At 32.3% G+C, this 26,764-nt stretch overlaps 1 protein-coding gene across 5 annotated transcripts in view; it reads left to right on the top strand.

Annotated features, from left to right (window-relative positions):
• Window positions 1–26,764, top strand: part of TLL1 (tolloid like 1) — a 253,162-nt gene that overhangs the window by 189,563 nt on the left and 36,835 nt on the right. For 3 of the 5 annotated variants that reach the window (XM_082463627.1, XM_082463626.1, XM_082463628.1), the window contains exons 13-18: window positions 8,926–9,121; window positions 10,764–10,889; window positions 11,992–12,152; window positions 14,621–14,801; window positions 23,699–23,824; window positions 26,381–26,508. In XM_082463627.1, coding sequence (XP_082319753.1) covers window positions 8,926–9,121; window positions 10,764–10,889; window positions 11,992–12,152; window positions 14,621–14,801; window positions 23,699–23,824; window positions 26,381–26,508 — 918 coding nt within the window. Of the gene's footprint in view, window positions 1–7,775; window positions 8,849–8,925; window positions 9,122–10,763; window positions 10,890–11,991; window positions 12,153–14,620; window positions 14,802–23,698; window positions 23,825–26,380; window positions 26,509–26,764 lie in introns of those variants that run through there. The other 2 variants (XR_014264165.1, XR_014264166.1) reach the window with 2 other exon arrangements.

The following is a 26,764-nucleotide window of genomic DNA, read 5'->3' as shown; positions in this document are numbered from 1 at the left end:
CACAAGAATGCTTGAAGAGTCCATTAAATAAAAAACTTGTCTTTCTCTTCTAAACTAAGAGGTTAAAGGTAGATCATCTTTTTTGTTGTTGTTACAGTGTAAATCCATTTTTCACCTTTTTATCATTGTGCCAAAAATTATTTATATCAAAAAACAGGGATTTAAATATTCTTAGGAGCTTTTGACTTCATCAAAAATATGTATTGGGGAAGAGATCAGCACCGACACTGCATTAGATGAGGGCAGAATAAACCAAAGGCCAGTCAGAATCCTGCAGCAAAGTCTGCATCTAAAACTACTGCACTAGCTAATGAGTCATTTTTGTGTAGTGGGGAGAACTGAGTGAGGGATTAGAAGCTAAGGGATATGGGAATTTGTCAAGAACTCCTGAGCATGTTTAAATTACAGAATCAGGCTAGAAATTGAGAGCCCAAGGTGGAGTAGGAAGGAATGATGAGGTGCTGGCAGTAGGTCCAGGAAAGAGTTAGAGATCCAGATGCCATTCCTGGAGATTATTTCTTTACTGAAATTAGAAGGCCTACTTACTGTCCAAGTGATCAGAAGGCCAGGGTAGAGAACCCCATTCATTGCCAGGATGTACTTGCCACTGAGTGTGGTGACTGTGTAGTGTCCCAGTCCCCATAGCAGGAGCTCCAGGGGAATCCAGGTGTTACTCAGAAGCCCAGAGAAACTCATACCCCCACCTGTAAACTGTGTAACATATTTTTTGGTATTGTCTCTACCCCTTTGCTTGTACCTTTTAATTTTCAAGACATATTTCTTTTTAATCATGAAAAAACTCTCTTTTATGCTGTGATCATGATGTTTATGCCCCTGACCCCTTTGCATTCTTGGAAACCTTGGTTCTGAGATTATCTGATTCACATTTATTTTTAAATTTTATTGGATTGCAAACATTATTCAAATAGAACACTTTATTGTAAAGAGTAAACTAAAATTGGGTAGGATTCACTTTTTAGACCAAAACAACTGGTTCACTGAAAAATTATCTAATGACCACATTACATGTGTTAATAGTTTGTACTATTGCAAAAATTAAGAGATGAACTGCCTTTCAATATATAATTCAATGTTTTATAGAATTCTATTATAGTAGTGATGTCAGCAAATACATTCATTCCATGCATCTAAAAACTGAGATGCAGAAATTGCTGGCTTAGCTGGTTTGCAGTTTTTTTTTGGTTTTCTACGTTTTTTTCATTCGTTTGTTTGTTTTGATATATCAATATAGTAAGAGTGATATTCTTCAAAAATAGAACAATGTAAGGACAAATAAGAAAGATTTACACCTCAGGCACTTAAAACCATGCCTGACACAGAGTAGTCATTTAATAAATACTTGTTGATTACGTGAAGGAATAAGTTATTGCTAAGCTTTGGAAATGAGGTAAAATCATGTCACAGTTTGGCTGATAGTACATTTTATTTATTATCTCTAGTTTCCTGTCCTTTCTTCATTTTGCTTTATTTCCTTATGTTTTTCCTCCTTTATTTATATGCTGGACATATTTGAATATCTAGTAGACCTCTCATCTTTAACTGACTAACATCAAGACTTTGATTGTCTTGTTTTACTCACACTAACCAACTCACCTTCAGTCTTCCCTATTTCAGTATTTAGTGTTTCAGTATGTCACTATTTACTCAAAGAATATCCCTAATTCCACTTTTTGTCTTAAACCCCAAGGCCAATTAATCAGCATATTCCATTTGCTTTGTCTTTAAAAGATACCACATACATGACCACTTTATACCTACTTTCTGGCCACCACTGTTCTAATCATTGCCTCTTGCTTTGGAACTTTGGTGAGCTCTTCACATCTCTACACTTGCCCTACATATCCTGATATCCACACAACAGCTGGGATGATACTTTCACAATGTAAGTTATATCAAACACTCCTCTGCTTAAAGTTTTATCAAACACTACTCCCCATGTGCCTCATGGGGAAAATCTTTGTGTTAGACTTTCAGGCGTGCATTATAATACTGTTGGCCATGAGTTCACTGTTAATGAATTGGAATATCTGTGAAGGTACCTTTAAACAGAAACACACATAAAGCAAGGTTAAGTATTGATATGATGACAAAAATTTTGTGACCAGAAGCTCTCAGGAACCTAACCCTGTATTTCTCCAGGAGTCATGAATCAGTATTCACTAACTCAGTGTTTTCAGTGACTTTGTTGAACTCAACTACTGCTAATACTAGAATCAACTGTATATATTTTTAATTTGGTCTAGTGGTCATTAGGTGGTTTGTTTCAGTTACTCAGTTATCTGTTTATATCGATTTGTTTTTGTTTACATAACATATTTTCAATATACAGCTTATGCATTTTATATTTAAAATGTATAATTTTAAAAAGGTCTTCACTATTTCTCAGTGTTTTGTGTCTTTCTCTGACAAAACTGTTTTTATTCACTGATATCAATCTTTGACTTTTTCAAACACTTTCTATTTTTGTAACTCTTTTATTCCCTATGTTACTCTCTCCCTTTTTCAGATAAAAGGGCCCTTAAGATAAGCTAGTTCTGTTGAAATCTACTATAAAGAACTTACTGGCTGTTCATTATTTATGCCTTTCTGTGAATTTATGTCATGAATATTCACCTCTCCTAATGCTACTTAGATTTTAATGTAAGTACAGAAAGAAATCTGAACAAGTGCTTTTGTTAATGAGGGTAATAGAGTCCTAATACTTCTGTAATCATCACCTTTGGGAAGATTTTTCTTCTCTAGTAGTTACTGGTATGTTGACTCTTAAGACCAATACTGAAGTGAGTTTGTACACGAATGTAGATAATGTCTAAAATCATTTTGAAGGACCGTCTTCTCTTCAGCAGTGGTGTTATTTGTAAAAAAGCCTGTATACTACTATTTCACTTGAGAACTTTCAGTATGCAGAAATACATAAGAGAAAAAGTTGGGGAGACTTTATAGTACAACTTCAAAGAAATGTCAATAAAGCAGGAAATAAGTGAAATAAACCCAGAGCTTAGTTATGTTTAATTAAAATCCCTACTTACATTTATTTAAGTGGGATTACATTTGAGGTACTTATCAATATTTCTACACACTGTGATTTGGTTATATGTTCCTTTTGAAAACCATAGTATATAATAGTCTTTCCCGTCATTACTAGCAACATTCTAAACTACATACGAAAGTTTTTTATCTTGGTACAGTTGACCCTTGAACAACACAGGTTTGAACTGCAAGGGTCCACTTATATGTAGACTTTTAAAAATAAACATAGTACCTGTTATTTTCATTTTACAGATCTTTAAGTGTGGGGGAAAGTTTGTGTTTGATTAGAGATCACAATATATGGAATCAGAAGAATTAGGGTTTAAGTGGTGAACCTCTCCAAACTATTTCAGCCTCCTTCCCTTGGGTGAGTCATTTATCAGTCCCTTTGTTTTTGAGGCAGAGATAGCAGTTGGCGGTTTTTCCAACTGTGCTGGGTTGGCACCCCTAACCCCTACGTTGTTCAAGGGTCAACTGTACTTTGTGAATTACCTGATTAAGAGTAATACTTTAATTCCTTTAAATATTTTATATTAGTTTAAGTTAAGTAGACTAGTCTTTGTTAATGAACTAGGAAGCCAAGACAAGATCTTAATTAGTTAACATTTTAATGCTTGCCCTGCACTATCTTTGGATATTTGGCTAAGAATGTATATTGGTTAATGACTATATAAGAGAAGTAAGTAGCTCTTCAGAATTATAGTTTAGGCTATCATTCTGCTCTGAAAGATTAGATTAAATAAACTTTCCCAAGGTCACACCGTTCTTAATTGGTAGACTGTGAGTGATACCAGTTCCATGGCCTGGCACTCTTACACCCAGGTCTTGGTAGCAAAATGAGGCATCTAATTCTCTCATGGCAATAAATTCTTTCCCATCATAACTATTGTCATTTGTACATTTGAGTTGTTTAATCAATAAATGCCTGTCAGTCAGGGACATGTCTGTTTATTCATCACTGTTTATATACTGTCAAGTATATATTTATTATCTGGTCATTATAGGTTTTCAGTAAATATTTATTAAATTTATAAGTGAGTAAAAAATAATTGTGTCATGAAGGAAAAAAAAAATCAAATGGCAGCATTGAGAAACCTGAATCATATAAAAATAGACCTAACCCAGCCTTATGGTTTTGATTTTCACATGGTTGAGCATTTTGTTTTTTCTCCTCCATTTTTGAGCTCTAATTGTATATGTATCAATATTCATTAAGTATTAAATAGTAATAATAAAACTAATACTAATTAATAAAATATTAAATATGACAGTGGTACATTTTAAAATAATCATCTATTAAACTTTTTTCCTTTTTATTTAAAATTCCTTTTGTCATAGCATTTATTACTTAAACTTACTGTATTTTTCTCATTATTAAAATTAATTTATTTTTAATAATAAATGCTAATCTTGATTGTTTTTGTTACTCATACTTTTCTTTAACATTTTACCTCAAAGCAAAAAATAATGACTTAGCATTGTTCTAAATGTATAGAATTTTAAGTTATACTATCTATAAAAGTTAAATCATTTATGGAGTTGATAGTATGAATTATATTTTGAAATTACATTCTAACACTCACAGAAGACTTTTTTTTATTATGGTAAAAGAGACATAACATAAAATTTACCATCTTAACTATTTTTTAAGTGTATAACACAGTAGTGTTAAGTACATTCACATTGTTGTGTAATCAACCTGGAGAACACTTTTCATCCTGCAAAACTGAAACTCTTTACCCAGTAAGCAACAACTTCCCATTTCCCCCTCCCCCCAGCCCCTGGCAATCACGCTTCTGCTTTATGTCTCTTTGAATTTGACTATTCTAGGTACCTCGTGTAAGTGAAATCATAGAATATTTGACTTTTTGTGTGACTTTTTTAATTTCACTTAGTGTAATATCCTCAAGGTTCATCCATGTTATAGCACTTGAAAGGATTTCCTTCCTTTTTATGGCTAATATCCCATTTTATGTATAGACCACATTTTGCTTATCCATTCATCCACTGATGGACATTTGGATTGCTTCCACCCCTTGGCTATTATGGATAATGCTGATATGAACATGGATGTACAAGTATCTCTCCAAGACCCTGCTTTCAATTTTCCAAATATAAAACCCGGAAGTGGAATTGCTGAATCATATGGTAATTTTATTTTCAATTTTTCAGGGAGTACGGGAGAGCTTTTACTGAAACTATTACCTAGAAACTTTGGAGTTTTCAGAGGTTTTTACAAATAAGTAGGTATTGCAGTAGATGTTTTTGCAATGTTATATTTATTTGGAAATTTGATTGTAAAATGAAAGCAAAGTGTGTGAATGGCCCCTGAGCCTGGGTATGGTATCTTGCTCCAGGGCTGGCATTCCTTCAGTCTTAGAGCTCCCCCACATGCACTGACCACAAAGCTCTGCACTGGTTGGCAGTGTTAGAATGAGAGGCTGACTACTTTAGGTTAATTTTAATTGATTTTAGTTCTTGCTAAATAAAATAACTCAGCTTTTTGATGCTTCCTCTCTAACCTGCCAGTAAAGACATGGACCCCCCCACTTAGTATTGAAATGTAATATTAATCCCTTCTGGCTAAGGTTTGTACTTATTCTTCCTTCTCTGTGTATTTGGATTTACTTCCAATATCATTTATATATCAGTTTTCTAAAAAAATCTTCAGAACTTATTGTCACTTTCACTGTTTTCTCTATATACACATTAGGTCTGTTTACGTTATGATAAACTTGCCACATTCCTATATGGTTTGTGTTCTGATTACCTTAAAGTCTGTAATGAATCAGCATCATCATTACCAAACATTTATTACATGTCCATGCTTTAAATCAAGAAGAGACTGTTTTTCCTTTTCTTTTTTTTATGAATTACTGACTTTGGTGTTCTTTTTCTCATGGTACCTAAGGTTACTGGCATAACATCAATGAACTTATCCACTTTTTAGCTTCAACCATATTTATTTCTTCAACTATATTTATACTAATTGATAAAGTAATCAATACTGCTGGAGAAAACGTTACACAAATAACATAAATAAAATAAATCAAACTCCTATTTGTGCTCACCATCATTACTGTTATGTGGATGTAGTTGAAGAGGTATAATTATAATTAACACCAATAGAGCAGATTTATTGTGCTGGTATTGCAATTAGGATTAATATAATTAAACTGGAAAAACATGTAAACAAAGATCATGGAGGTCACTGATATGATATCAAGGTCAACAACCATGGTATTTACTGTGTGAGACTACAGTGTATATTTCTATTGTTTTACCCCTAATACCAGGTGCATAATACTTAATATATAAGTAAGATGTAATTCATAAATAGGTACTGGTGGAATCAATCCTAAAATTGGTCATTTTTATTCATTCTACCCATGAGATATTTACACTTTGTGTATCATATAAAATATTTGAAGCTCTAATTTTTACTAAGTAACCAGTGAATACACTATAAATTAAAATGTAAAGAGATCTATTGTTTAACTATTAAAGGAACAGGGTGAGTTTTATATACAGGGAAATACCCATTATCCTATATCCTTTTAATCACTGATCATATGTAATTTTTTTTCAACAGTGTCTCTCTTGTTTTCTTCATACTGTAATTTTCAAAAGCAGTAATTTCTTCAAAATAGTAATTAAAAACCCATTTTAATTAACCTTCTTATTTTTTACTGTGGTATGGCTTCTGATATGAAGCAACGTGATTTTTTTTTTCTATTAATTAACTTTCTATGGCAAGCAGCTACTTTCTTCATTGTGTGTTCTCACTCCCTTTCCTCTTCTAATTAACTTTTTCCCCCCTTCCAATATAATTCATGAGTTGCAAGCATTTCATTCTGTGCTGCTCAAGCAGGTGAAGATAGATAGGTTGACTTGCTGAGACCTTTGGTTATTTTTCCTACAGTTTTGTTGTTTGTTCAGTTTTGCTTACCCTTTTATCAAGTTGTACACCTTGAGAGTTTTAGATATTATTTTATATGTCCCCTTAACCAATGAATAGACATTGGCCATCTGGAAATGTTCTCATATTTATGGAGAACTCTGATTTTGAAGGGACTGTATTAAAGACTGAGAGAAGAAGGTATGTTATAGCTGGTCAGATTGGCCTTGTCACCCCAGTGACTAATTGTTTTCCTAGTGAGACTGCTAGCTCTCCCTCACCTCTCTATTTAACAGCTACTGTCTCAAAAGTATGCTTTAAATAATGAGATATTTTTAATGTTAAATATTTTCCAATTCTTTCCCATAATTCCACACATGAAGAGAATACATTTTTAGGGAAAAATCTGGATTTATGAGTCACAGTGAGCTCCTACTGATAGTAGGAGCAATTTAAAATTGCAACCTTCACGCCCGCCACCCCCACTGCTCATACTTCCTATCTTGTTTCACTTTGTATTTTTCCATAGAATGTATTACTTTCTAATATTTTATGATTATTATTTACCTTGTTTATTGTTCCTTTGCTGTCTACCCACCAGTATAAGCTCCAGCAGGGCAAGGCTCTGTTATTTTGATGAATGATGCATACTAAGCAGTGAGAAGAGTGCACAGCACAGAACCGGCACTGAATATTTATTGAAGAAATGAATGAATTCTGATTTGTGATTGGGAAAAGGGCAGCAGCAAGTGCAATACTTAGTTCTAACCAAACCTGCTTCAAAATCTATTTTTTTCTGTTTGTCCTTATGCTGCCTAATTTGAAGACTATCATTGTTAATGTATTGACAAATCAGGAAATGACTTCTTCAACCAACTATACCAGCAGTTTCATGCATACAGGTTGTAGTTCATAGAATGAATGTGTTCCCTGACATTCGTTCTGTAATAGGAGAATTCCATAAATTAGTGAATTGTATGTTGAATGATGGTTGACAACATGTGATACTTTTCATGGTTTATAATTATAGATGTCAGTGCTTTCCAGCTTCAAATACCTAATAAGTAGTTGACTCTATTAAGACTTCAGAGTTAGGGCCCATTTTCTATGAAAATAAAAAAGCAAGAATTTATTTAGAAATTGTCTTATAATTTATAAAAAATTTGTAAATTTTGTTTTGTTGTTTGTAGAAGTTTAGGGCTAAAACAAAGGTCTACAAACATTCACTTCTTCATAAAGCCAATAGTCTGAGCTAATATTTGCATTTAGTTGTTTAGGAAAGAGATTGAGTACATCCAGGGTGCATGGGTCAAGAATAATGTGTTAAGGTAAAAGGCTCATCTAAACATGCCTGTTACCCTGAGAGGGGCGGCCAGTGCTAGTTCTACAATGGAGTAGTCTTCCCACACAAAGCTATGCTAACTATAGATAAAGGATTTCATAGACTAGGAAGAAATGTAATCCCATGTTATCAGATTTTGCTTCAAAAAGATATGTATAACCTAAAATAGTGCAACATTTGTCAATAATATGAATTCAGCAGCTCTATTGATAAAATAATGATTTTTTTGATCAACAATGAGCAATTTTTATAACTATGTTTCAGAACAAATTATGCACTGCTTATAGCATATCTAGCCCAGATTTCTAATGATAAGTCTGGATTCTCTTAAATTCTATTTTCCAAAGAATTACTACTTGTATTTTTATTTTATTTTAAAAGGCAGTTAACTTCTATTGATCATAGTGCATGTGGATGCACTTTTTCATAGATTTTTTCCTCTGTCTCTCTACCAGATTAATAATCCTTTATTCATGGACAGTGTAGATATTACCATACACACTCAACAGAAATGCTCTCTTTTGGTATAAGTAATATGGCCATGTTAGTACTATGGCACTGAGAATACATGATACTTTTTATAGAAATAGCTTTGTCTGTTAATGAGATAGATCACATATTTTTACTCTTACAGATTGAGAGACATGACAACTGTGCCTATGACTACCTAGAAGTTCGAGATGGAACCAGTGAAAATAGTCCTTTAATAGGGCGTTTCTGTGGTTATGATAAACCTGAAGATATCAGATCTACCTCCAATACCTTGTGGATGAAGTTTGTTTCTGATGGAACTGTGAACAAAGCAGGGTTCGCTGCCAATTTTTTTAAAGGTAATTTGAAATCATTTAAAGTGGAAGCTTTTCTCTGTCAAGGATAAATGTGGTATTTAGCGTTGAGTTAGGGGAGAAATAAAGTAATATTGAAGATTGAAGTATGCACTATTCATAAAGATATTTTGATGGTTTTTGATGAAATAGTTTACTGGTTAAAAAACTGGAATTTGGAGATTTGTAGCACAGGGTAGGAACTCCATTAGGATATTCTACCACCTGTTTTTTAGGAAATAGTCAAAATAGCAAAATCCAGAAATATACAGACAAGAGGAAAATATTTGCAATATAGTCAACAAAGGGTTCATAACCAGAAGGGGATTACTGATATATAGTTTATCAATTTATTTCCGGGTGGCAGCATTTCTAAACCATCCCTTAGAGAACAGAATTCTACCACATTAGAAATAATTTATGGCCTCCTTAGTAGAACATTCTGATCCCTAAAATGTCTTTTTGACATTATTACTGATCAGCTTTAATTTTGAATTGTATAACCAAATTTTAGTTTATTTTCATGTCCCATGTTTGGTGTGTATTCCTCAGGTAAAAAGAAAGCTATTTTAGTGCAAATAATAACATCAGATTTGTATTTTGAAAATTCATAGGCACTTAGGTTAAGTGTGTTATTATAGAATAAAATTCTTTTATGGGAAGAGAAAATAAATTTTCTCTATAATAATTTTTAAAGAATAAGTGATGGATTCAGTAGTGTATGTCAAAATTTAGTGTGAATAATATCTAGATATTTTCATTATTCAAAGAGCAATAATATAATGGATTTTTCCTGAGCATTACTTAGATGCTCACCATTTGAACTGAAAGGCAGAGAACCTTGGCACTTCTACTATATGTATCCCAAGTATTCATTAAAATGTTCATTTACATGCTTTAAATCTTCTCTATGTTATATTTTACAGTAGAAGAAACATACTATAAGAGTCTCTCATGTGATGTTTGTGTATTTGCTTAACAAAATGCTTAGTCTTTGGATGATGCATAATTTCTCCATGGAATATTGTTTGCTGTTTTCCTAACTCACAGTAGGTTATTCCTAAAGAGTGAGATTATGGAGTACTTTGTCATATGTGTTTTTTAAAATAGTATATATTTTTCATATGTCTATTTCATATATATATTTCATGTTACCATATACAATTAAAATAGTTTCTGTTTACAAAAATATGGAATTATTGTATTTTCTGGATCAGCATATCTATATAAAAAACAGTGAATGTTTTCAATTTAAAGAGGTCTAGTAAGTTTCATAGTTTTCCTTCTTTTTAATTTTTAGTCACCATATTTTATTTCTTAATAATGATATTACTTTAAAAGCATTTCTTCAGGCTACCTAGCAAACTATACAATGAAATGAACAGGTGAATCCATGTTTTTTCAGTAAGTTTTTCTATTCCATTCTGAAAAATCTCTAGGTTTTAATAATCCTCTTTAACTTTAAATTCAGAAAAAAACATACTGTGTCTGAGATGAGGTGATCTTCAGTTGGCCCAGTCCTTCTGGTTCTTACACAATTCTTAGATTGCAGTGACATGGGTTCTTGTATGTCATCAGTCAAGGGCTTGCAAATTGTTCCGTTCCTTCGTTGAAGAAATCAATTGTCTAATTGTCGCCATTTTTATAGAGGAAGATGAGTGTGCCAAGCCTGACCGTGGAGGCTGTGAGCAGCGTTGTCTGAACACACTGGGCAGTTACCAGTGCTCCTGCGAGCCTGGCTATGAGCTGGGACCTGACAAAAGGACGTGCGAAGGTGGGACTGGATTTGCACGTGGAGTTCCCTGCCTGAAACCCCTACCCATTTCGTTCTACCATGTAGTCTCATTCTCTTTCTCTTTTTATGCCTTCCTCTTATACTAGAATAAAATAGACACAGTTATGAAGAAAATACAGTATCTTTAAAACACAGGACATTGTATTCCAGATAATAATGAAGTTATGTGGCTGTTATTTCCACGTGACTACTAAAAATAAATACACTTTAGAAACTTACCAAATATGGTAAACCTGAGATTACAGGTAGTTTAAAAAATATATTTATAAATATAGTAATATTTATATTAGCTAACATACATATCCACATATACATACATATGCCTATATACACAAAGGCAATTCAAGAGACCAGTTACTTTAGCTAACTCTTGACTCCCTAGGAATTAATTAGGAACTGTGTACAATATGTTCATTTCACTTAACTTGCTTTTGAAACCCTAATTTTCCTAATTTCACTATCAATAAGAAAGAGAGGTAACATAAATAGTACCTCTTTTAAATAGATCATCCAAAAGAGAAAGAAAACCAGTTGTTAAATGGAGTTTTTGGAATAACAAATATGCTCTCTTTACTATAGTTTACCTTGCCTGCTAGCTCAAGTAACTCTTTCCTTGTCTTGGAAACAAGTAACAAGTTCCTTGTCTTGGAAAAAAAAAAAGAGTTTGGGGAAATAAACAATTGATTTTGGTCTTACTACATCATGCTGTATTGTACTTTACATGTATCTTTTTGTTAATTCTCACAACAATCGTATGGTGTAGATATTATTATACACATTTAAAATATAAGAAATCTGACCCCCAGTTTTCTTTATATTGCTCGCCCAACTTTGAAGTGATCTAAAATGTACAGCCATCATTTTCTTCGCTCCAAAGCTACAAAATAACACTTTATAAATTGGATTAGATGATTAAAATAGTTGTACTAAAGACGAAGGAATAGAGACTGCAGCTTTCTAGATTTTGAAAAATCCAGAAGATGGTTGAAATTTAATGCTGAGATGTTTGATTATCAATGGAAAGGTGCTAAGAAGGGGGTACATTTATTAGGGGAAACCTTTCCCTTTTCTTTCTTTCTAGCGGCTTGCGGTGGACTTCTTACAAAACTGAATGGCACCATAACCACTCCAGGCTGGCCGAAGGAGTACCCTCCCAACAAGCACTGTGTGTGGCAAGTGGTGGCACCAACACAGTACAGAATTTCTATGAAGTTTGAGTTTTTTGAATTGGAGGGCAATGAAGTAAGTGAATAATAAATATATTTTTTTATAAAGTGTTTTAGGAATCCCTAAAGCCAATCTGGTAAACTAAAAAAAAAAAAAAAAGAAAGAGAGATAGAGAAGAAGAAATAAAGAAAGGAAGGAAGAAGGAAGGGAGGGAGGAAGGGAGGGAGGAAGGAAGGAAGGAAAAAATGAAGGGAGGAAGGAAAATTGCAGTAGTACAACAGTATAAACGCTGTAGTCTTTATTTGCTCTATTTCTCATTTCTGCAACTGCTTATAATTCCTATTGGCATTGGATGATATTTTAGACTGCCTCTGGGAGATTGAAAATTACCCCCCAGCATTTTCCTGATTTATTAAAGTACTATGAAAATATTAGGGTAATGTCACATAGATTTTTCTAGAAAAAATAAACCAAAATTCACTTGTTGAGTCATAACAAAAATACCTTTTTGGGAAAACCTGGTATATTTCACTTGTGGAAATGGGTATATTTTCATTATATAAGTAGTTTTTCATTATGAGTATGCTTATGGTTCACAGATAAAGTGAGAAAGATAGAGAGAGAAGAAGAAAGAAATTTTTTTAACCTCAATAAAACAGGTATTTAGTTGACACTATCTTTCCTTTGCCTTTATAGCTTACCATAGTAAACGTCCAGTTTTCTGTCTGGTAATCACTTTTAAACAAGTGAAATCATTTATTTGAGAATTCCTATGTGCTAGTACACACACACACCAAATTCAAATGGAATGTCAGGCCTAGAGATGACAACTTTTAGAACTGTGTCTTGTGTGATCGGTCAACATTAAGTCTAGAGAAAATGTAATAAATGTTTGTTCTGTTTCAGCTTTGCTACTTTCTTTTCTTTTCTCTAACTCCCACATCCTTCCTCCCAAAAACTTTCTTTTCCTGTGTTTATTTTAAAATGAACGAGATCCAAAAGTATGATAAAATTCACTCAAAAATTATTTTGTCTTTGATGTATATCTGTTGGAACACTCATAAAGAACTGAGAGAACAGAAATATAATGTATCTGTGCTCCTGGGCAATAACTGTTGGTAATATTTGTGGGGTTTATACTGTAATTTTGTCTTTGTGTATGTATCTTTGCTTCTTTTTTCCCCTCCCACTTATACTTCTTTCTTTTAATCATTTTTTAAAAATTCTATTTGTAGTAGTCAAGGCACTTCTGTGGTTTTGAGTTAAAAAGAAGTGTAGACTTTTGTGTTGCCTTAAAGGAAATTAAAATATGAAGTGTAATGCACTGATATTTCAGAGAATTGTACAATTTTAGAGCTCAATGGACCTTTTGAGATCTTCTTTACATCATGTAAGTTTTATGATGGAAAAGACTGCAATTTATATTTCTTACATAATTTATCCACATGAAACATCATTTTTCTTTAATAAATACCTTAAATTTGGGGAAATATTAAAATTAAGAACATATTTTTATAGTAATCTTAGAACAGCTTTCATATGAGCAACACGTTTTGAAAATGGGAATCTCCCTGCCAGTTCTTCAATGTAATGTGAGCTTAGTATTGAATGGCTTCTACTTTCTCAGTTTCCCTAAAGCTGTTGGTTGTGGCAGAAATGGCATTTTGATTCACTAATTGATAGGTGTTCTTAAGAAGGATAAACGTTTATGTTTATGAGGAAGAAGGGTAGATGGTTTAAAATAAATGGGGCATTGTGTTTGAAAGCATTTTTCTCATGGTAGCAGTCTTTATTCATGGAAGAACCCTTTACAAACTCTGTAACATATCCTGGAATTCTTAAACTTATGATGAGGTTACTGTGTGGAACGTTATTAATAAAATTCTGTGCATTTTCATAGTTTAAAGTCTTGAATATTTAAAATAAAGGCATGAGCAAAATCTTGACTTATAGAATACTGGGTTAAGTTATAACTTCATTGTTTTATTCATTTTACTGATATCTAAAAGGAAAGTCAATATCAAACAACTTTAGCTTTGGTAACATTATCCCATCTTGTGTCAGAGCCCTCTCTAAATAAAAGTTGCAGTTGTAACAAAGTAGATAGAAAACTTATTTCATTTTTCCTAGCAACATTTTGCTTATTTACCACCTAATTAATATCACAGCCAGTAATTTGAGTTGACATATTGCAAAGTACACATCATGCCCAGAGTTCAATCATATGCTTTGTTAAACAATTATTCATCTCAGTTTTCCTTAAGTCTGTATTTTTTGGAAAACATGTATGCTGTAAATACATATATACAAGCATACATTTGTATATACATCTCTTGGGGCTATTCGGAGCAAAATCTTCTCTCATCTGTGTATCATGCCTTCTGCTTCATATTTGGACAATTTTTCTTGATTTTTGGACCTGTTAAGTCCAGTTTGACTACCACAGGAGTAAAGAGGGAAAAACATAACAAATTAAAAAAAAAAAATGTCAATCATCTGATGCTCTCAAATCTGGTGATTACAGTAACCATGTTTATTTCTAGGTTTGCAAATACGATTATGTGGAGATTTGGAGTGGTCTTTCTTCTGAGCCTAAATTGCATGGCAAATTTTGTGGTGCTGAAGTGCCTGACGTGATCACATCTCAGTTCAACAATATGAGAATTGAATTCAAATCTGACAATACTGTATCCAAGAAGGGCTTCAAAGCACATTTCTTCTCAGGTATCAGTATTCTCATGCTGCATGTGTATATTACAGATTTTAAAGATGGATTGGCTTAAATTGTATGCTATCCATTCTTCCCAGTTTTCTGTAAATGAACTTGGAGGTACATAGAATGCATGAACATTTATCCTAGTTTAATACTTTTTTAAAATTAAGATATTAATAAGAATGGCCCTGATGAAATGCAGCTCTCCAACACTTAGATCTTACATAAATGCTCATCAAATATTTCAAAGGCTAGTAAAAATAACACAAAATTATTATGGTAATATTTTCACACAGTGACTTTATAAGTGGATAGCAATAATGATACCAGACTTCCAAAAAGTGGCAGACTTTTTCAAAATTATCTTTGTATTTGGAATATGTGGTCTCATTTTAGCAACATATTTTTTATTCTTACTGCTTAGCAACATGTTTATTATTCCTCTTCTTACTATTATATCTTCATTCTTTTTATTAAGCAGACATTTAAAATCATACTTTACCTCATCATTATAGAAATGATTGCAGTAAGAGGCCTAGAAATATGGAAATTATAATTTTACTAAAAATAATATATTATCAGATACATTTAGCAGTTGACATGTCTACATTTGGAATTTAATGTTTAGTTGAACCAACTCACATTAAAAATTCCCTCTTAAAGAGCTGAAATTTGATTAAAAGTCCCTAAATTTTAAGAAACTAGATAGAAACATCAGTGAAATGCCCTTATTTTCCCAATTCCAAAATTGTTCCTTTTAAAAATATTACTCTGAAACTTCAAAAATAGATAAAATTGTAATAAGCCTTGCTAGATATAGCAATCTATTCTGCCTGAAAGACTGGCAAGCAATGTAAAGCAACTGAATTCCAATTATGTTTTAATTTCAGGTAATTTAGATTGAGTTAATTCAAAGTCTATTTATTCCAGTCCCCATGTATTTAAGATTAATGAGATTTACAGTGCCTGGGGTTTGTTTGGGGCTTTCAGTGTAATTGAAATTAATGGTTCACAAGTTCCATTGAGGTCCAAGTCATATATGAAAGTAACATTCAAAATACAATGGATCTTGGCTCCCTTGTTCTCATTCCCTTCCTTCCCTCAGATTTAATTGCCTTTTAAAAGTTATTCTCAGATATAGAAAACAAACTAGTGGTTATCAGTAAGGAGAGGGAAGGGGGAGAGAGGCAAGATAAGGGGAGGGGATTAAGAGGGAAAAACTACTATGTATAAAATAAATAAGCTGCAAGGATGTAATGTACAGCATAGGGAATATAGCCAATATTTTATAATAACTTTAAATGGAGTATAATCTATAAAAATATTGAATCACAATGTTGTTTACTTGAAACTAATACAACATTGTAAATCAACTATACCTCAATATAAATACATAAATAAATAAATAAATAATAAAAATTATTCTCAGGCATTCATTTAAGATTTGTTATTCAAAGTAGCATTTTAATATACTATTTCAATGAAAGGAAGACTTCCTTAGACTTTACTATTCTATAAATATTATGTAGTTTACAAATTTTAGGTGATCCAGTGTTTAGAGATACGGCTTCTTATCTTAGAACCACCTAAATATTTATTTTAAAAATTAAAATTATAAGGTGAATAGATTTTATTATATTATTAATATTCAGGATCCTATACTTTAATCACTCATTTTATTTAATAAAACTTTTTTTAAAAGAGGCATGCTACATATACTGGTGACAAAGTATAAGTAAATTTAAAGTTCCCCAGAGTATCTAAAATTCATTATCTGATATTTATGTTCAGGCAAAACTTCCCAAATTCTAAAGACAGGTTATTTGTCTGTGTCGTTAGGACAACAATATTGTTAAGTAAACTGAACAATGAAGTTCAGGGAAAATTAAACCCCAAATTCTCATGTTGTAGCTATCATTCTGAGAACCTATTATGCAGGCATACATTATCTCTTTAATAATCAAAGTAAAACTGTAATATTCTAAATGTTCAGTGTCACAAAGTATTTAACCCCAGTTCATCTCGGGTTCTCTTAACCATAAGAGATGATCACGTCTTTTGCAAATAGTATTAGTTATGTGTTATGTTCAACATATCTGTGACCTGGAAAACAATAGATATACTTTTCACTTCTTTATTAGATTATTATTTTGTAAAGTCCAAGATAATTAAGTATAAACATTCAGTGTTTTCTTTTTGATTCATTGAAAAGTCTTGGCAGTTTGTCAGATTCATATTTAAAATACTATAGTCCTGGATAAGTAATTAGATCTATTTCACATTTAAATTCTTGGGAGTTTCTGCTAGTGGGGAAGATGTTTGCTCAGGAAAAGGGAAGATAAAAACATATTTGTTTTGTACAATAAAGAGATGGTAGTGTTACTTAATGTCCTGATTATGATCATCTTACCAAAACATAATTTACAGAAGATCATCCATTGTAATATATAGATTCTATTCACATTGAAAATATCATTTTAGAGTTCTAATAATGCTATAAGTGTAATTGTGTGTTAAAAGTCAAATAACTCATCATATTTATTAGAAAGTAGGCATGTAAACCATGGGGATATTGTATTTCACAAACAAAATTGAAGGATTTTTTTATGTTAAAATTCACTCTTGGGGATTTGATAAAATGCATTACTGCATTAATTGTGACAAATTCTTTAGAAATAAATTTAACATAGGAATCACGAATTATTACAATGACTAATCTGTTTGCTCAGAAATTCAATTCTTGGGACTCTTTCATAAAGAAATATTTCAAAATCTGGAAGAAGGATTTTCAATATACTGTGATAGTGACAGAAATTTTAAACAACATTCAAATGCACTGTGTGAGCTCTTCCATACCATAAGGATGGTTTAATGATTTCATGGTGTAAAAAGTTGTATATGATAAAATATTAATGGAAATCTAGGTATAAAGCTATATGTGCACTGTGCATACAGCTAAGCACGTGGGTGGGAACAGATCTGAATGATGCTATTTTAAAATACCTAGAATGTTTGTGTTAAGGTGAAAAGATGGTGCAGTGTAGTTTCACCACAATTTTTCTCAGTTTTCATCTGATTTAAATATAAAAATAACTTTAAAAGGAAAACACACATCATATTTCTACCTATCTTTTACCCCAAATATTTTCTAGATTTGAAAACATTACCTAATAGACTTTGATCTTTGAAAGTGAAATTTTTAAATCCATCTATTTATTAATTAGTTAATAAATATTAATACAAATTAATAATATTAGTACAAGTGTTTTGAATTTAGTTAAAGCTTCTAATTTTTATTTTTATAGTTAATTTATAATATCTTATAGACAATTGAATAAATGTTTGCTGTATTGTGTATGTTATTCCAGAAACATTTGATGGAGACAAACTTTTTTTGTTTTAACAACTTTATTGGAGTATAATTGCTTTACAATGATGTGTTAGTTTCTGCTGTATAACAAAGTGAATCAGCTATACATATACATATATCCCCATATCTCCTCCCTCTTGCGTCTCCCTCCCACCCTGTCTGGAGACTTAATCTTAAGTGGTTCTGTTTATAACCAGTTTTCTAAAAAGTTTAGAAGTGATTATGAATTTATGAGAAATATACCATGTTTAGCTATTTTTTCAGCATACTTTTTCCCAGAAATATTATCAAGAAATTCAATTAAAAAACAAACAATATTTATTATAAGTGATTTCATATATTTTGTAAAGGAAAGCTATTTAAAAATAACTTCTAGCTGTCTTGCAACTAAGTGATACATCAAGAAAGAAAAAACACAAGGAAATGTATTTAGATTTTTAATGAATATAATGAAATAAACCGTAGCATTATTTTAAAAAATACAATTATTTAATGAAATAATCATACTGAGATTTTACTTATTTTTGCACATAGCCTCTGATTTTAAATAAGCACTTTATAGACCTAAGAAATGGAATTGGAAGAATGACACTAAGAACTTCTTAGCAAAATAATTAATACAGATTTCTGTCACTTCTATGCTCATCAAAGTAAGAAACCATCACATAAATTCTTATTTAATGTCTTAAATTAGTCATGAAAAATGCTATAGCTTGAAAATCTAGAAGTGATTGGTTTATATAGCAGAATATCGACAAGCTCCTCTATAAAAATTAGTATCATATTGTTCTGATATTAAGGGTATGTTATAAAGCAATATAATGAAATAATATCAAAGTAAACAAGGAAATTACAACTATAAAAGTAAGGCTATTTGAACATGATGTAAAATTACTTGTCTATTAAATTTTTTATGTAATTCAGAATATAATGGCATAGGCATTTTCTAGAAGAGATCTGGTTCAACAATATAATACTGTTATTTTCTTGGAATGAATGAAGTTTGTTTTTAGATTAACAATAATTACTTTACTTTTATGATAGTAAAACCAAACTTAATTTTATATGATGTTATATTTGAACACAAGTATACAAATCTGCATAAGTATACATGATATAGTTTACTTATTTTAAGTGATTAAGCAAAATTAACTGTATTCTACTCAGAACAAAATTATTTTTCTTTAAATAGGTTAAACTTAAAGGAAATATTAGTAGGATTTTATGCATGTAAAAGCAGCAACATTTGGGAAACTGGACTTTTAATTTAATCACACTGTTCATTATTTGGGAATAATGTAACAAATAACTTCAGGCAGTGAGAGCTGTGCATAGACATTCCACCTTCTTTAGGCAACCTGGTAGTGGTGAAAAGACTCAATGATGCCTTGAAGGATAACCTCATTAAATGGCAGTCCCCCTCACAGGTAACTTAATGGGAATGTGATCTTTGCCTGATGGACCCAGTGGCCTGCACAGTAGCAGAAATGCAGTAAAACCCAGATTTCTTGATTCCCAGTCTATTTCTGTCTGTAACAAATATAGGAGTCAGATAAAATGATTTGTGTGATATTTCTACCTCTGTATTCAAGTGATTTCAACTGACCTGCTCCTCATCTTATCTACCTTTCAGTGTTTATAGATATTTCTTTACATTGTTCCTTCTGTACACCATTTCTTTCATGGAATGGTCATAGATATTTTTAGAATAAATTCAACCTGATATTATTCTAACAAAACTTTAAATGTTAGTGTGATTAATTTCAAATAAACACAAATAAAGCTCTCCTATGATTCTGAATCCTGTTCCAAGTTTCATGATTAATGATATTTAAATATTTGCATATTTTAGAAAGAGAAAATTGTCTGTCGTTGCTCTCAGTAGAGCTTACCAGAGCTCTTTTGAAGGTGATTATTTTTTCAACAGTTTTGTGTTGAAACCTGTGTGTGTCTTGTATGCATGCACACATGCATGGGGTGTATGTGTGTATGCATGAGTGTGTGTGATCTGTTTATTTTATATTTTAGCATTTATTGTAAGTATATCTGCTCATGTGTTTCTGTTCTGGTGCGTGGACCCTTTACTTCTTTTTCCTACAAACAAGGAAACTTTCTGCAAAGAGAATATTTTTATTTTTGAATCTTTCAAACACTTAATATAGGTTGCCACTTCAGTCCCATCCAGTATGTATTATTCATAGACTGATGGCCTCTGATAGACTCAAGGATACTCTGCAGGCCTCTGATGGGAAAATGCCACTTCCTTTTTCCATAATAATGGACCTTTCCTTCATCTAGCATGAAGGAATGGAAATCAGATATGTCCATTCCAAAGAAGGAGGCTAATTTCCACCTGCAAAAATTAAATGTTTTGATTTCTACTCAATAAAATGTTTGTTTCTCTTACTAATAAAAACTTTTTTTTTAATTCCATGCCTATAGTATGAAAATGTTAGAAAATTTCAAATGAATCATTGATATAATTCTCAATTATTGAATTTGTTATGCAGACTTTCTGAGAAATTTTTAAAACTCTGCATCCTCCTTCCTTCTCTCTTTCTTTGGATTTTCATTGTTCAAAATATTAGTAGTTTGTGTCCTAAGAGGAGAAAAGGAAAGAAAGTGAAAACAGAATTATATTTGCTAATAGTTTTTTTTTCCCTCAAGTTTGATGATCTTTTATAATAAGTTCAGAATATATTTGTGGAACTCATCTTTTATGATATTAAGTTAAATAAATAACTTTGCGTGATATTAAAAAGTCTGGATAATTCCAAGTATTCCGATGTTTACTAAAATTTTGTCTTTTCATATTGACTATTTGGCATATGCCAGTACGATTTTATATACTACTTTGCTGGGGATGATGACTTTTACCTGCTGCTTTTAATTTCTATTTTGATTTGTCCAATTTTGAATTTTAGCTAAGCTTTAGATTAACCTATACATATATTCTAGCAGTGTATTTGATAACTCAATTTTCACATGATATCGCTTGTATTAAGCAATGTTTGATGCAGGGAAGAAGACAGGAAACATTTATCAACTGGAACACTGAAAAATAATAGATACTTAGACAATATGACTATATAAAATCTTCATGCTCCTCCTCTTCTTCCTCATTTTATTCTTCTTCCTCTAAAAATTATTTTTCCAGCACAATAGAAATAGGAAAAACTGGCTACAAAAAACTACTATTCAAATATGAATGGTTTCACTTTCAACTTTATTTCTGTTTACTTACCATTACCACAAGTCAGATTATGTTCTATCAAATCTAAAGAAAATAACTCTCCTTACAAATATCACCTAGCAACATGAGATTTCCACTAGAATGAAGTTTAAATGTTAGAAATATTTTATGGTTTGGAATTGTTTTCATTATAAAATGACAGTAGGTTTAAAAGTTCAGCAATACTAACTTGTGTTCTTTTTTTTAACATTTTTATATTTCTCATGTATGGTAGTCTAAACAGATCCAAATAAAAGGATGACTCAGGCAGTCCCTGCCCCGATAGGTTTGTCACTGAGCAACCTGTTTACCAGTCAATTGCAAATGTGAACTAATTTTTTCTAAACTACTTTACTTACAATTGTTAGATTTCCAACCAACCCTCAAAAATCTGGTTGACCTAGAGTACAACTAAAGTTCACTATATCAGGTTTTAAGTATACCAATCAAACATCAGATAAATATTTTTATAGGAAATATGTGTCTATTTCAGAGTGGGTAATTCTAGCACCAGAAATTTTTAAATTGGCTCTTTCCTTTTAACAATGATGAAGTGTATTTCTGCATCAACTCATGAAGAAGTATTTTTCCAAAGCATCTTAAGAGCCCCTGGAAAGGTGTGTTAAAATATAAATTTAAATCATCTACTGCTTGACTGTCTGAATTAGGAAATGCAGGTAGCTGACAGCATGGTACTAGGAAGTATGGTTCACCATTCACCCATTCTGCATAGGTCATTCACAACTTACCACGTGTAATTTTCACTGTTGATACAATTAAGGTAATGGGACTGCCAAATTATGAATTTCTCTAAAATTAATTTTACGAGGCTAGTTCTCTATTAATTTCTGATTTCTTATATATTTTGATGTTTGATGCTCTTTTAGAGATAAATTTTCTTTATTCTATGCTTTTTTTCTCCTCCGCTTAGCCTCCATAGTAAGTATTAAAAGTGTAATGGAAGTGTTAAGGATAGGTAGAGAACACATAAATTGCAGATATATTGATCCTGATATATTCTTTAGAACTTTGGGACTGCCTGTATGTATATGGAATATTCTGATATTGCCAATGCATGAATTGGCAATATAAGACATAGCATATATGTGCTATGTCGTGTTATCAGTCTACAAAATGGGAAAAATAGTTGCATTCATAAAAATTACTCAGATCCTTGGATAAAAATGTCTTTCCTAAACCCATCTCCATAGGGGGAATATTGATTTGATTACAAAAGCAAAAATAACATTTGCTATTTGTATGCCACCATGAGCTCACAAATTCTCACTAGAAAAATCAATTGACAGTGTAAATTTTGAATTCAGCCTGACCTTTGATGTGACTGCCGTGTGTCCTTTTTGTTCTCTGTGCTATGGGAGTGGGGAAGGTCTGAGTGATGTGTCATCATATGTATGTGTCAGGAGCAGAGGCCGGGTTTTTACTTCAAAGGACAAGCCAGACATGGAATGACAGCTAAGCAGCATAATATGGTGGCTGATGCCTCTCACTGAATTGACTGCCTGCTAATATAGTTGGGATTTTTTCCCTGTAGTGAATTTGTTGGCTATTTCTTAAAGTTCATATTTCCTATTCTAACCTTTACTTCTAGCACACTAAAAGCCCTTTTATAGAATTACTTCTTAATAAACTGGTCTGCTGTAGGAGATTAATTTAAAATATATAAATTGTTTCTTCTTTAGGATAGTCTAATGATGCCTTATTCTGTCTTGAAATATTATAAAATGTTCATATTTATTAATGCTAAGCATAACTGCAAAGTTAATGAAAAAAATCAACTACAGTAATTATACTGAGTGATTTTTAAAAAACGATTACACACAAATCTTGGAAATGTGTTTAACCTCTGCCTATACAACATGGTTAATACAGTGAAGGATTTCCCTCCACTTAAATGCCATTATTTGCATTTAATCAAACTACTCACAATTTTTAATTTATTTTAAAAATAGGCTATAAATGTTTAGGATTAGTTGGAAAAAGATTCTTTCGTTTCCTTTGCCCTACTCAAAACTTCTCCAGCATAGGAATGAAAGAGGACTACATGTTGTCACCCTAGTGCAAATGATCTTGGAAACAATTCATGGCACAAGGCTCCAAGCTAAACAAGGAGTGGGTAGAACTAAGACAGTATAAATTTTTTGATTTTTTTTTGTTTTATGTTGGGAACACAGAAAGCTGTGACTTAGTTTACCCTTTGCCAGTGTTAACCACAACTAAATGACTCTCCTTTGATATCCTTTGTTTTTAAAGTTACTTACTAATCTATGGGGTTATCTCTTTGCTAGACAAAGATGAGTGCTCTAAGGATAATGGCGGGTGCCAACATGAGTGTGTCAACACAATGGGAAGCTACATGTGTCAGTGCCGTAATGGATTTGTTCTGCATGAAAATAAACATGATTGCAAGGAAGGTATGAAAGAAGTGTTCTTTTTTTGACAACATCTAGAATTTCATGCAGTTTGGGTAAAGCAGTTCTTCCAGGTAGAGTTAATCATATCAATGAGTGATAAATGTTAACTGTTCAAATGTCAAAAATAAAAATACATGCAGTGTTCAAAGATCCAAGTCATACTATTGGAAACCTTGTATTACCTAAAGGTACTGCACTTCATATATGGTTGGCATTAGAATAACTTTGTATAACAGACATAGAAGCTGCTGTGATGCCATCTGGCAGCCAGAAAAGCACTACATTATCCCTCAGTCTTCACAGACCAGACCTTATAACTATCTCCATATTTAAACTTAACTTCTGCTAAATGTCTTACATTTGGTTCAATTTCCCTCCCCAAAATATCTCATATATGTGCTACATGAGTGATGTCACTTTAAATACCAGGAGTATCAAATTCAAATGCCTACCAGAAGAAAGACATTTGAAAATACTGTGCCATTTAGAGTTTTAAGTCATGGTTTTGCCCCCTCCCCAGCACACACACACACAAAAGCATCCTAGTAACTCAATATTAGCCTACCAGTTTTTGGTCCTAAAGTCTTACCATATTCCAAGGTTTTATATAGGTAATTATCTTAATCGCCTGAGCCAATATGAACTACATGGGAACAAGAAATAGTTATTCAGGTCTTAATTCTTCCTTTGTGGGTCTGCTCCTGAATTTTCCATTTAACTTGGATTTATTACTAAGGCAGGTTTCATAACTAGTCATTAGCACATGTAGAGTGGTGGGTGCCTGACTAGAACCACAGGTAGATAGCACTTCTTTGTATGCACATTTGAATAGTACAGAATACCCTGAATTGACCCTTGTTCCATTCAGTTCCATTCAAATATGGTCATATGTCACATTTTTTTCCTCTTTATTTCACAGAGTTAATGACATTGCCCAGAATCATATGCAAGTAGGATTTTTTTCTCTTTTTACTTTCATGTATGAGCATAAACCAATGAGATTATGATATGTGTAACTTGGTAAAGTATTCTGTTAAATCAATAGGCTGGGAAATAGGCCCAGTTATTTTGAAATATGGAAGGTAATTCAGAAAAAAGAGAGACAGCTTTTCAGAGTATGCATGTAGCCTGTGACTCACAGGTAGCAAATAAATTTAGATATCCAAAGTCTCTCTTCATTACAGTAAATATTTTCAAGAAAGGACTCTTTTTAAATGGAACTGTATCCAGGCACCCCTAATAAAGTTCATCTTTACTGTTAGTAAAGGGGCTGGATTTTCTTTCACCACTGCTATAGTACAGGTGCCTTATACAGTTTAGCAGTGAGCCTCTTGGCTTTGTCTTATAAACTAAACTATTTGCCAGATCTGGGAGATTCCACACTTCATATGACCAAGGCAAGGACAGGGATAATGGGATTTAGGAAACCTTGTCAAGACAGGATCCAGACTTTAAGACTACTGTCTTGCTGCATGACCCTATATTGTTTGAAAGGAGCTGAATTTCACCCTTTTTTTGTGTTCCTTGGTTAAGAATCCAAATCTCCCTATGGAAACCCGGCACAGTTGAAGCAAAGGTCTAGTCGGAAAGCATGTGCCAACAGCACAGTAATGTCAGTCATTTTATCCTTACTGTGCAGCCCTGTAGTGCAACAAGTGTTTTTTCCATATAGTAAAGTATTTCCCCAGAGATTTCTTGGAAAATTTCACAGAATTAATTGTATTTTAGAATGGATTACACAATACATAACAAATAATTTCCAGCCTATGCCAGAATGTGCAGGGTGACACTTCATAAATTATATAGATAGAATACAGTCTGAGGATATTACATGTTTTTGAAGTTTGAAATTAACAATATTGGATGGTCCCCTCCAAGATGAAGTTGTTTAAATTGTAAGACCTAAAAGAAATTTCATGTTAATTGAATGACATTTTTAAAAATTAATTCAGAAGCTAGTAGTTGTTTACATATTTTTCCCCTTAGTGCTTCATTTCACTGTGATGAAATGACAGATAATTTACTTTAGCAGCTAAAATTATGGTTTAAGTATTCAAGTGTATAATTTAACAAAGAGAGAGAGAAAATGTAAAGACATGTTTCATAAAGTGGCTTAGTGATACTAATTAGCTATAAATGATGTTGCTGTTAATAGGAAAAAAATAACTGAAAACGACATAGTCATTTTTGTTGTGGCATTGCATTAAATATTTTGCACATACCAAGAGTTGATACCTTTGATTGTCAATAATGTTGCTCTGTTAAAATCTAAACTTACAGATCCAGCAGTTAAAAATAGTTCATTTTCTTGGAGGCATTTATCTAATTCATTGTAAACACAATTTCATGTGAACCCAAAAACAAACATTTTCTGATTATGATTATGATTATGCAACAGGTTTACCAAAGCGGATGAATATGATACTGGAGACTAGAGTGATGATTAGTTATTGAGGAAAATCTTTCATCAGGATAGTGTGTAAACAGGCTACTTCCTTGCTGGCCCAATCCTGGGCTGGATTTCCACACTAATTGATTTTATCATTATTGGCACAGCTGAGTGTGAACAGAAGATTCACAGTCCAAGTGGCTTCATCACTAGTCCCAACTGGCCAGACAAGTACCCAAGCAGGAAAGAATGCACATGGGAAATCAGTGCAACTCCTGGTCATCGAATCAAATTAGTAAGTGGGCGCATTGTTCTTTTTTCTGTTAAGCTGCCTGCCCGTGTCTTGCACAGCTAGTGCATGGAAATAAAATAAATAAAATGAATGTTTTATTTAATTGAATTGAATTAGTAGGCAGATGGGAAAGACTTTCTTTCTTATGTTTTCCTACTAACACTAAATAAATTCCTGATTTCCTAGATCAAGGTGATAGTAATGGTAGCCATGTAGTTCTTGTACAGTCTTCTTATCCTGGATGGGATGCTTTAAAAGG

This window comes from Balaenoptera physalus, assembly GCF_965194825.1.
Source record: "Balaenoptera physalus genome assembly, chromosome: 5".
In the NCBI taxonomy this organism is placed as follows: Eukaryota; Metazoa; Chordata; class Mammalia; order Artiodactyla; family Balaenopteridae; genus Balaenoptera; species Balaenoptera physalus.
Note: the sequence above shows the minus strand (reverse complement) of the source record. Positions and strands in the feature narration are given on the sequence as shown.